Raw genomic sequence first — 12,158 nt, 5'->3', positions numbered from 1 at the left:
TAATTGAATTATTTATTCTTTCATTTCAGGTAACAGAATATTAGAAATATGAAAGACATTAACATGAAAATAACATAACATTTGCAAAGGAAACATTTTCTGCAATATAAAACCAACAGAATGCAACAAAATTGCAATAATAATCGTATACTTACCAGACACAAAATGCCTTTAGAGTTTTATCGAGATCATAGTGTTTTCGTTTTTGCATTAAATTCATGAATAATCTCAGCACTTAACATTGCCTCTGATATTAATATCACCTTTGATATATTTTATAATTTTATTATTCTCTGAAACAGGAAGCTATGTGCAGAACGCTGCAGCTAAATTTTTTCGTTTCAAAGAAAACAGACGGTAGTTTTCACGCTTCCGTGTCACTCATGCGTGTCATTAAACGAAAAAACAAAAATAAGAATCCCGTTTAAACTCCATTACTAGAAAACTTAACTACTTAAATTCCTAAGAGAAAATGATGTCATCGGATATTATGTCCAATCACAAGTACGGATGTTTCCCCATGCGCGTGGCGCTGTACAGAATGCTTATATGCGGCTAGGACTTGAAGATGCTCCGCCTACTAGAAGATTATGTCGAGGGCTTCCTTATATAAGGTCTCTTATAGCTTTTCTCACAGTGCAGATCCTTTCAAATGTAAATGCTTAAGTCGACTCACTATAAATAACAGCATAAACACATCAGTTAGAAAACAAATTTGCAATCAAAGCGTCCAGCTTTTGTTTCCTTCATTCTTTGCGAAGTTCGAGCATAGTGCCATGACAAGTCTAGAAATGTTAATTTATCTGAGCTGGCTCTAATCATAGTAAAACGAAAAAAAGTATTTAGAAAAGTTAAGCTAGACAGTTTTTAGAATTGCAAATTTGGTAAAATTACAAATTACGACAGTATTAGCGTCCATAGCTCAGTTATAGGAAAGAAGCTAAGGAAATTTTATGATGACTTATACATTACAGAAATTGTTTCGCATCCTATACTTTAAACCGTGTATAACATAAATAGACAAAGGAGTTAATAACAGACCACAAGTGCTTTTGCCAAGTTAAAATAGAGACCAGACGTATTAGTGACAAATTAGAGTTAAAATAACAAGACGAATAAAGATTATTGAAAGTCCTAAGACAACAAAAATCCTCGCAATATTCATATGTTTGCAGGATCAGTTTCGAAAGTTTAAATACAGAACTTCATCAGCTAAAGAAACGCAAATAATTAAAGAGAAACCTGTGCTTAAGCAATAACAATGAAAGGAAGAAAATGCCGTCTATTAATGAAGGAGGAAAACAGCTATGAAACAATTTCCTTAAAAGTTGAGTGTAAGGATAGATTGGAACTGAGATTATTAATTAGAACTGAAAGACTTTTATGAATCGGAAACCACTCTAGAAAATCTAATTCACTAACAGAAGATATTTTAAAAACAATTTTTGGCTGCAGAAAAATGGAAAATTTGATTTTCTGGCTAACAGTATAAGGCAACAGCATTTCTTTTTTATCCTAAGATATGCCTCGTTATTATCATATCATTAATGAAGGAACTTTATATAAATCATCTTTCTTACCGTTTAGCAGTGTAAAGGTGAACTTAGAAGAGCCACACAAGGAAATTTAAATTTTCAGATAATTTGGATTCATAATATTGATCAGGAAAGGAAGGACAGCACAATTAGATGTCAGGAAGCATGGGACCAAAATGGTTTATAAGGTGTTTTCTCCCTTATAAACCCTTTTGCATGCCTTCGTGGTGTAATAGTAACAAATTCGGCGCGTATTCGAGAGGTCCAAGTTCGAGTCCCGGCAAGGGCATTGCTCATTTTTTATGTCTTTATCAAAATAACCTAATAACTCTACAGTGGCACCCCAACTAAAGGTGGATGATATTTCTTCACTACCAGGATTTGGCGATTGGGTCCTCTAATCCCCAGTCACCCTTTAAAAGGGGAATTTTCTCCCTCCGTTCTGCATGCTTTCGTGATGTAGCAGCAACACACTCTGTGCGTATTCGAGAGCTCCAGGTTCAAGTCCTGACGAGAGCATTGCTCATTTTTTACGTCTCCGGCATCAAAATAACCTAATAAATCATCATCCACCATTTAGTTGGGGCGCTGCAGTGGCGTCCCAACTAAAAGGTCGTGGATGATGATTCATCACCACCAGGATTTGGTGATTGGGACCCCTAATCCTCAGTCGCTCATTAAAAGGGAGAGTATATAAGGTATTTTCTCCCTCCCTTCTGCATACCTTCGTGATGTAAGGAAAACACACTTGAAGCGTATTCGAATCCAGGTTCCAGTCCCTGCGAGAGTATTGCTCATTTTTCAAGTCTCCAGCATCAAAATAACCTAACGATACAGGTTTCCCACAGGTAATCTAAATGAGTTTGTTTCAGACAAAGTTGAATAACGGACAATTCATCAATTTTGATACTTGAAAAGTGAAATTCTCGAAGTTTCCTTTCTAGACATTTAGGCGCACCTTCCACTGAAACATTGGTGAATAATGGTTTTACATCAAAAGAAGCTATGATCAAACTTCTAGGAGAAATGTTTTTAAATATATTTATGAGCTTTTTGAAATTTTCTATGATGTGAGTGTTATTAACTAATACAGCCGAAAATCTGAAAGCTAAATATTTAGCTAACGCGTATGCAGCAGTGCCTAAATTTGATACAATAGCCAGAACAGAATACTTCTTGTATGAATTTTGGGTAGCGCATATAAACTGGCACAATTTGCAACAGATGGATAAGCCGTTTTTTTTATTGAATCGGAAGGATTTGTGAAGATCGAATTGAAATTTTCATTTTTCTTGAATGATCTTTAGGATTCAGAACATGCGGGCCTTCGTTTAAAAGTTTAGCGATACCATCAGTGAAAATGTCCATGACGAATATCTGGCCGCCTTTGTCTGCCTTTAAAATGATTTTAAAAATTTCTTACTTTGAAAAATGTTTACTTAATCTTTGGGCTAAAATGAATATCGCGCAGCGTAGATTTTTCTGTCGGCTTTAGGTTTGGTTTCAAAGATTTGCTGTTAAATTTCACGTTATGGACGATAAGCTACTTGATCATTTCTTTCTTTCTTTGTATCTGAGACATTCCTGAATATGAAAGGCTTTTCAGTGGAAGCTTAAATCTTTAAAGTCGAAGTTTTGAGGTTCGTCAGAAATTGAAATTATAATAAATAATTTTTCCCTTCAAGCTATACAATTCACTTTTGAACCTGGGTCATCTAATTCCCTTTCGTTCCCCGGCATCTCGGTCACACGCAACAAACCCAGCTTCAATACTATTACTTAACATAAACCTTCATCCGTTTGCCTTCCACCACACTTCAAATCATGTCATTCGACTAACAGAAGTTAGCTGCATTTTATTTCTTCATTTTCCCAGCACTTTAGTTTGCTTCTCCATATCGGCTCTTGATCAAGAACTAACTACTTTAAAACACTTGCTATTGTCAGAGGCTTTTTACCTAACATTATTCTCAATCTCAATACATCAAAAAATAGTCTCTCATTTTAGGAGATTACAAAAATTCTGTTATTCTTTTCTTTGCGTCGATTAACTGTAACACTGCAGGTATTTTATATAAATTCAACTTTCAGATAATTTTTCTCTTCTATAAATAAAATTCGCTGTTTCATACTTAAAGAACTCATTTCGGATATGAACTCTTGCGATATATACAGGATTTCTCACCAGTGTGGTTAATTTGCATTGGTCAAACTAACAGAGCCTTAAATTTCGCGCTTAAAACCTCAGGCATAAGTTAGGAAAAAAGAAACATACAAATCTTCACTACCCAATACTAATGGTCAGAAAATTACATTCTCCAATTTTTCTGCAGCCAAAATTATTCAAAAGTCATCTTCCCTTGGTGAATTAGATTTTCTGGAGGCATTTCAAATTCATAAAAAATCTTTCAGTTCTAGTTAATGATCTCAATTCCAGTCCATCTTTACCCCTAACATTTAAGAAATTATTTCGTAGTTATTTTCATTTTCTATTATTATATAGCTCCGGTATCTTAAATTCCTTTCTCTCGTTCTTTTCGTCTGAGCAGAGGTTTCTATTTCGTCTTTTGCATTTCTGTAATTGAAGCAGAAGGTTCTATATTTAAACCTTCAAAAGTAGCCTTGAAAATTTCTGAATATTGCGCTGATAGATTTTGCCTTAACACCTCGAATAATAGTGACTAATTTTTAACAACAACAGAATTTTTCTTAAATTCGTCATAAATTTATGTGGACTTAAAGAAATCAGTACGTAGGCATGATGTTACATTTCTGGTTGATGAAATTATTAAAAAGAAAGAGCTTAATGTAGTAGAACTATTTTTTTTAAACAAAAACAGATAAGGAAGAATGATTGAAGGCAGAGTAAACATAATTGATATCACTTATAGTTATGAGAATATTTTGTTCCAGTGTTTAAAGTGAAATAGTATTGATAAAACTGTCCATGCACGCGCACGAATCTTTTCTAAAAGTAATTAGAAATTACTTTTTATCATGTATCAGAATTCTATTTTTTTTTCACGTTTATTTACGTATGCAATGTACTCTCGATTATCCGAGCTAATGCCGGGAAAGCAGGTCACTAATAGTTGAAAAACACGGATAATCCATACTGTTAGTTTTCATGAATATTGTGTGTGTTTAGGAAAAAAAAATCTCTAATTTTACTTTTGAGAATATTTAAATAATATTTGTCGAATTTCACTATGTATTTTACAAAGTGCTATTTTAACATTGCGGTCGAATCTCCTTTTGTCGGCAGAACCCAAGAGAGTTTAACAGAAGTCACTGCTATCTTGCGATTAATGTTATTGCATCTTCTTCGTGTATTTTCAGTATCACTCTGCCTCTTCCGTTCTTGTGACATTTGAAACGATATCCGCGTCACTCAAGCACTGAAAGCTTTATTCAGTCGAATCTTTCCGCGTTGTTTTTTCAATCGACATTTTCGAAGAAATTTGTATTTTAGATGTTTAGGCATACAGTTTCAGTTTTTGCAATGATTTCTTCACAATTAAATAAATCTCCGATTTCTGTGTTAAGATGAACCTTGATCCAACCAGTGTTATTGACTTTACTTTCGACCAAGCTTTTGTTACACTGAATATGGCATCCAATGCAGTCAAATATTTCCTGAACTTCACTAAATTATCATCTTCCTTAATGAAAAGACCAAACGGTGCATGGATAATAATTTAATGACCAGATAATCTGCAAACCAGACAATCCCTACGTGGATAATCAAGAGTATACTGTATTTACATCTACTTTGAATGACATTACAAACGAAAATTCGTTTGTCAGATTTCCTAATTTATTTATTCCTTATTGTTTCCCAAATTTAGATAATCATGGAAAATTCCATCAGAAGTAATGTTAAAGTGAGAGCATTATATAAAACTGAATCTAAAACTGAAATAATCTGAATTTATTTCATATTTCATAGAGTGATGCGATGCCGTAAGGTACTGGGAGGTGGAATGCGCCAGGCAGGTGTTCTTGCTGCAGCTGGTTTAGTGGCCTTGGATACAGCAAGAGAAAGAATACAAGTAGATCACCTAAGAGCTAAGAGATTAGCTCAAGGTAAACTTAATTACATTCGTAAGATTACTAAGTGATTTCAGTTTAAGGGGACTCGGTACCTTTTGAATGATTTTTTTTATATTTAAGATCTTTCATCTACTTTTTATGAATAATATTAAGTGGTTTTATGAGACAAAATGATTTTAAGCTGAAAAACAATTTTTTCGCTATTAACTTTTGTTTAATTTTAATTTTTTTAAAAAAAATTCAACAATTGAAAATTCTTTCTTCTTCCACAATTTTCAATATTTTTGCTTCAAATTTTTTTATTGTATTTATAATAGTATTCTAAATAACTTTACGGATCGATTTTGCAATTAATGAATTAGTTTCTGAGAAAAAAAATAAAAAGCACTTTTTTATATAAAAACTTTAAAAAATATGATTTCAGTGACATTTTCACTTCCAATAATTTTTCTTTTCACTCTTTTTCAAAACCCATCCTTGATTCTATTTAGTATATAATTTTAAATAAGCAATAAAATTATTAAATAATTTGGTCCATATTTGAACAAGTTTTAGGACTTTAAGTAAAAGGATATATTGAAAAATTGCAAACTGAGAAAACGCAATTTAAAGAATGTAAACTGTCTGAATGGTCATTAAATCATTTAAATTTTTTTAGAAATTTTATTACTGAACTTCAATACATATATTTATAATGTAAAACTTAGTACTGCTCAATTGATTAATATGAACATAAATTACAAGCTTTTGCTTAAAACCTTATCTGGCTAGAAATATTGCAAACAAATCATAAAATGCAAGTAGAATTTTTCTTTACCTCTTTTTTTTTCTTAAAACACGCTCAAAACAATTTTACTGCATGAATTAATTATGATATATTTTCTAAAACGCTTATAATCATTATTAATAATATTAATTTGTCGTTTTATTCGCTTTTTAAGAAGCAAAAGTTGAAATTTTAACAGACTTAAACATTTTATCTAAAACCACTCAACAGCTTATGTGATTTCTTCTCTTATTTTATCCATTTGTTCTCGTAATTAAATTGCATTTTAAATAAATTTACCTGCATTTTAATTAATTAAAGAGTTTAACCCTTAGCGCTCCGCACGTTTTTCTACCACTCCTACCAGTAACTCCGGCACATTTTCGCAGCGGAATGCAGCATCCAGAATATCTGCATAAATCTCTTTCTTGTATATATTTTACTAAAGAAAGGGATGCGACTATTCTCCTTAACTGACCAATAATCCTGCATATTCGCCAGGGGTATCGTACACATATTGATAATAACTCCAATAAAAGCCCAAAACTCATCCTCTTCCACCGCACGCCACGTTTTCCAAATAGAATTACTAGATATTTCTTTATTCTTTAGAATATTTTCTGCGTAATTGTTGGTTTCTTTAATAATTTCATTTACCAGTTCGTTTGTGAAAAATGATTTGAAATATTGTGTCGGCTGTACAATATTTGTAGGAATTTGTGGTCCAATGACCTTTGGCGATACACTAAAATGTATTCTATCCGGAATATCTAATTCTTCCGTGACATCGCGCCATTCATCCAAGTCTTCCGGCGACTCTGCTTTCACTTTCAATAACTACCATTCGTCGTCTCTTTGGTAGTATAATTTCGGAACCACTACTTGAAGTGTCAGAATTATAATTAGCATTGTCTTCCACAATTATCTTTTAACAATGAAAAATCAAACACATCTTCACTATCACTCAACTCTATATTCTCATCACAATATTTATTTTTCTCCATGTTGCTAACCATAAAAAGGGTCAAATAATGTTTCAATCGTAACAGTAGCGAGACTGAGCACGTTTTAACTACAGATAACAATTTCCAACGCCGACGATTCCGTAACATCTTACGCCTCATCATGCTAAAAGCATTGGGCTTCGCAGCGGAGCCTACGGAGTTACGGAACAAATGACGGACGGCTCCGCGGTGGAGCCTATGGAGTTACGGCTCCGTAGCGGAGTCAGCGGAGCGCTAAGGGTTAATGTTTGTTCCAGCACTATTTCAATAATGCTACAGTCAGAAACTTGATCACTTTCATTACACCACCTCTTTCTGTTCGTGTCTAATCACAGATAATTTCAATTTTTGAATAAGCATAGCAAAGTTGACTGATAATACACATAAAATTATTTGCTGAGCTGAGTATAAATATATAAACTTGCGAGTTTGAAGGTGAAAAAAAATTTTTTTTTGCAATTTTAATTTGTATTCAAATAAATCAATATATACACATAAACAGTTTTTTGATAGTTGCAGTCATATTTAAATACACACCTTTTCATTTACACTGATTTTTAGTAAGTTACTGAAAAAATTAAGAAGTAAATAAATAAATAAATAAATAAACACTGAGGATGGTGGGGGCATTTAAAGGGGTGTCAAAATTTTTAAAAATCTTTTCATAGCATTTATTATCGTCAGAACATTTTAAAATGTCTCTTCTGTGTAATAAGGGTAAGTAATAAGGGTCTTCAGTGTAATTAAGGTACTTTTTCAGCAAAAAAATTGAAAAATCGGTAATTTCATTGATTTTGGGGTATCGAGTCTTCTTAAGCTTGCATGTATTATACTGGTGTGCCTGTAAGCAAATGGGTAGTAATGTATCATTAATTTTCCCTAATTTTTCTTTTTATACTATAGCAAAATATTTTTAGCTTGCGTTTCATAATGAAGTCTTATCAGAACTATGTCCTCGGCAAATATATAGTGTCCAGGAATAAAACTATGAAAACAAAAGGGGCATATATATATATCCAAAATCAGTGTGGGTTTTGAAACTGCGTTAATACAGACAAAGGAGAGTTACTCGAAACATTTTATCATACTTCTGTTCCTCCTCATGGGATCGTTTATTGTTTCGGTAGAGGTCTGTACTTTGGGAGACTTGGCACCGGGCATATAAAAAAAAACCACAAGCCTGGTTGGTACAGGTAGTCTGTTTAGATGCGAGTAACGGTCCTGCACCACTGGGCGTCAATGGGCCACAGGCCAACTCGGCAATGCAATTAAATTAATACATTTCGTTTGCAGAGTCATTAGGTAGTTAGAAGAAGCATGCAGAGATGAAAAATAACAACCGCCTTCCCGTAATCGAACCACGGACCTCTGAAATACCGGCTCAGTGTGCTGATCACTACACCACGAAGGTACGCTAGAAAGGCGGGAGAAATACCTTACATACTTCCCCTTTTAAAGGGCGACTGGGGTTTTTAGGGGACCCAATCGCAAAATCCTGGGTGAGGAGAATCATCATCCAACACCCTTTTAGTTCGGGAGTCACTATAGAGACATTAGCTTATTTGGAAGCAGAAGAGATGAAAAATGAACAACGCCTTCTCTGGGAATCGAACCACGGACATCAGAAATACCGGCTCAGTGTGCTGACCACTGCACCACGAAGGCACGCTAGAAAGGCGGAAGAAATACCTTACACGTTATTTAGGAGCCCCACGCTTTTATTATTTGCAATATAAATTGTAGATGAATTCTGTAAATGGAATTATTTAATCTGTTATTAAATTATATAGTAAATTATTTTTCTTCTTTTAGTGTATTAATTATCATATTCATTTAGGATAAAAGTTTATTGTATAAAAACCTTTTTTTAAGTGTATTTTATTATTATTTTTTAGTCTTAATTACACGTTATGAATGATGAAACTTTTAGTCATTATTAAAACACAAGCAGCAAATTATGAGAAAATTATGAAATAAAGAAAAGTAAATGAACATCATTAAGAAAACGAAGACATCGCTTTGAACATTTACACAGACAGACAGTTTCGGAAATTGAATGCAATAACAGTGTTAGAAGGAGCATTTTATTTGAAGCTAACATAAAAAAGCTAATATCTCCAACTCATCATTAAGAGCGCTAGGATGGCAAATTCAAAAATACGTTTTCTATGAACAATCCTTTCTTCTTCTGTCTGTTTCAGACTGCAAAGTATTTCATTGAAAAGATTTTTCATTGGTCTATTCGATGGTAAAACAGTAAAAAATCTGATGTGCTTAGTTTGTCTGTCTATGGGAAAAATCGTTTTAATATTAAATAAAAATAGCGAAATAGAATTTTTGATAAAATTCGTTTCACTACATGGCATTGTCATCGACAAACAGTGTGGGTACAAAATTTGAATTTGATAGCTTATTAGAAAGTAGGTTAAAAATCGATAAAAAAATTCCACTCACAGTCAAACACCATGAGTAAACTAAATAATGTCTAAAAACAAAATCGTGAACTGTCAAGAAAAAACTGTATTAAGGCATTGGAAGAAATCTTAGAAAGTGATAGTATAGAAATGGGATAGTATAGTAAGTGATAGGATATATATATATGTGTGTGTGTGTAATAAACTGGAGAGGTTTATTGCGTAAACAGAATGATGCAGACGTAGACTCAACAGAGTTTTATTACTGGATAACACAATTCTTTATTGCACCCCATAATTTTTGGAAGCTTACATCTTAAGACACACTTTGAATGACAGACAAAGCGAGCGGCGACGTGTTACTTTGATGCAGGCAAGCGGGAAATGTATGACGCATTTGGAAGAAGCGTGAGAGTGATAAAAATTTTGATTTATTTACAAATTTTATTTAGTGATTGGATTAGTATCTGCTTTGCGGCGTTACATAATATCTTAAGATGCGGATGAATTTTGAAATTACGCAGTTTAGATTGATATGTTATGAACAGTTACTACTTTTAGGAAAGAAAGAGGATAAGTATCAAATTTAAAGTGAATAAAGGAATTATTGGAAAATTAAAGTTAATCGTTTGCTTTCGTATTTTAGATCTTACATGTATTACATAAACTCGTATGCAAAATTAAGAGAATTTGCACATTATATCGAGTTTTTCGAAAAACCTAATGTAGAGTTTTTTAGAAATATAGTACGATTATTTATTTATAACAGAAGAAGAGATGTACAGTTCAAAAGTCATTTTATGTAAGCATGATTATTAGTAAATCTCATAGTGATGTCCAAAATCCACATTATGATATTGAATCTAATATGAGATATCCCCTGTCACAGCTTTACAAGTCTCGCAACGCGACGGTGTGCTGGACACGAGGCAGATGAGTACTTCCTGTGGCAGTACATCCCACTTCTGCAGCAAGGCAGTTTTCAGCTCCGGGATAGTTCCTGAAAGGGGATCTCAAGACGAAATTGTCCTTCCAAGAGCGCTGGATAAGGGCTCTATAAGTGATCTCTATAGGATTAAGGTCAAGAGATCTGGATGGCCAATCCATGCGGCGAATGTCCTTACGTTCCAGCTAACCGTCGTCGATTAGCCGAGCCCTGTGTGGACGAGCGTTGTCGTCCATAATCCAGGAGAAGCTTTGCTTTTGAAAAGTTGAACACAGGGCTGTAAGGTCTACTCTTTTATACCTCATAGCGCTTCTTAGAGAGTTTTTGTCATACACTTGGAGGGATGTTCTTCCGTCCAATGTAAATTCTGCTCAATCCATTATAACTCCACCGCTATAATGATCTCTTTCCCTGCTAAGGGTGTAGTCTCACTTGTTTTGGTAACATACTCCAAGTCAAGACTCTATCGTAGACTCGGCCTTCAGCAGTTAGAACTTACTCTGACTAAAACACTGTCAAACTCTCGCTTAAATACACGCGAGCTAAAATTTGCTTTCTAACAGGAAAATGGAAGGGAGAAGTGAGAGTAACGATTTTTAACATAAAATAACTGGCAAGTTAACATAAATACCTTACAAAGATTTTAGGTTATCGTGTTCCAGGCTCTCTCCGGATATAGGTACACTAATAATCAGTATTCAGGCTGAATCTTGACTGATCTGTAAAAAACGCGGTGCTACACTAAAGTCTGGTCCAAGGTGCATATTGTCTGTACTCTGCTAAACGCACTCTCTTATGCGCTGCACTCAGCGAAACGCAGACTGCCGGTCTGTTGGAATAGAGCCCTATATTATGAAGCTTTCGGGCAGCTGTAGACCATGAAATTCGGGTTCCAGTGGCAGCATACGCTTATATCAGAGTTGTGAAGTTGCAGCAGTCCTGAATAGCTGCGCTGGAAGTGCCTAATAACAATCCTCATTCGTCGTTGTAGATCTTGTTTGACTTTGTCAAGGTCTTCTTGATATACACATCCAGTGCCCTGAAACTGTTTTCACAAATTGCAGACGACACTAGGCAATACACTGAGCTCTGTATCCCATCTGGCGCTTGTGATTGGCCGATCTCCAATCTACAGACAATTCGCTATCTCATTACGTCATCCATACATTCCTGACAACTCATTTTACATGATACCTTATAAAATTTAGCGATCTTTCGCGAGAAACACGGTGATTGTCTTTAAGGAGTACGAGCACACAAATCGTCGAAAACCCATCGTACGTTTAATGGTTCCTTCACCAATCACAGCTCCGCAGACGTGCATGCATAGTCGACTTTTAAAATATTTGCATAATTCTTCGGCGCTGTAATTAGTAATTTTTGTTCAACACTTTTCGTAAAAATAGACATAATGCAAATTTTCTTTTTGCAGGAGTGTGT

General features: G+C 34.2%; 1 protein-coding gene across 2 annotated transcripts in view; it reads left to right on the top strand.

Moving 5' to 3' along the window:
- Positions 1-12,158, top strand: part of LOC118205920 (uncharacterized) — a 77,230-nt gene that overhangs the window by 48,450 nt on the left and 16,622 nt on the right. For both annotated transcript variants that reach the window (XM_085817072.1, XM_035378200.2), the window contains one exon: positions 5,485-5,621. In XM_085817072.1, coding sequence (XP_085673198.1) covers positions 5,485-5,621 — 137 coding nt within the window. The remainder of the gene's footprint in view (positions 1-5,484; positions 5,622-12,158) is intronic.

Source organism: Stegodyphus dumicola, chromosome 5 (genome assembly GCF_044657685.1).
Source record: "Stegodyphus dumicola isolate Sdum_Otavi_A_Nest chromosome 5, ASM4465768v1".
In the NCBI taxonomy this organism is placed as follows: domain Eukaryota; kingdom Metazoa; phylum Arthropoda; class Arachnida; order Araneae; family Eresidae; genus Stegodyphus; species Stegodyphus dumicola.
Note: the sequence above shows the minus strand (reverse complement) of the source record. Positions and strands in the feature narration are given on the sequence as shown.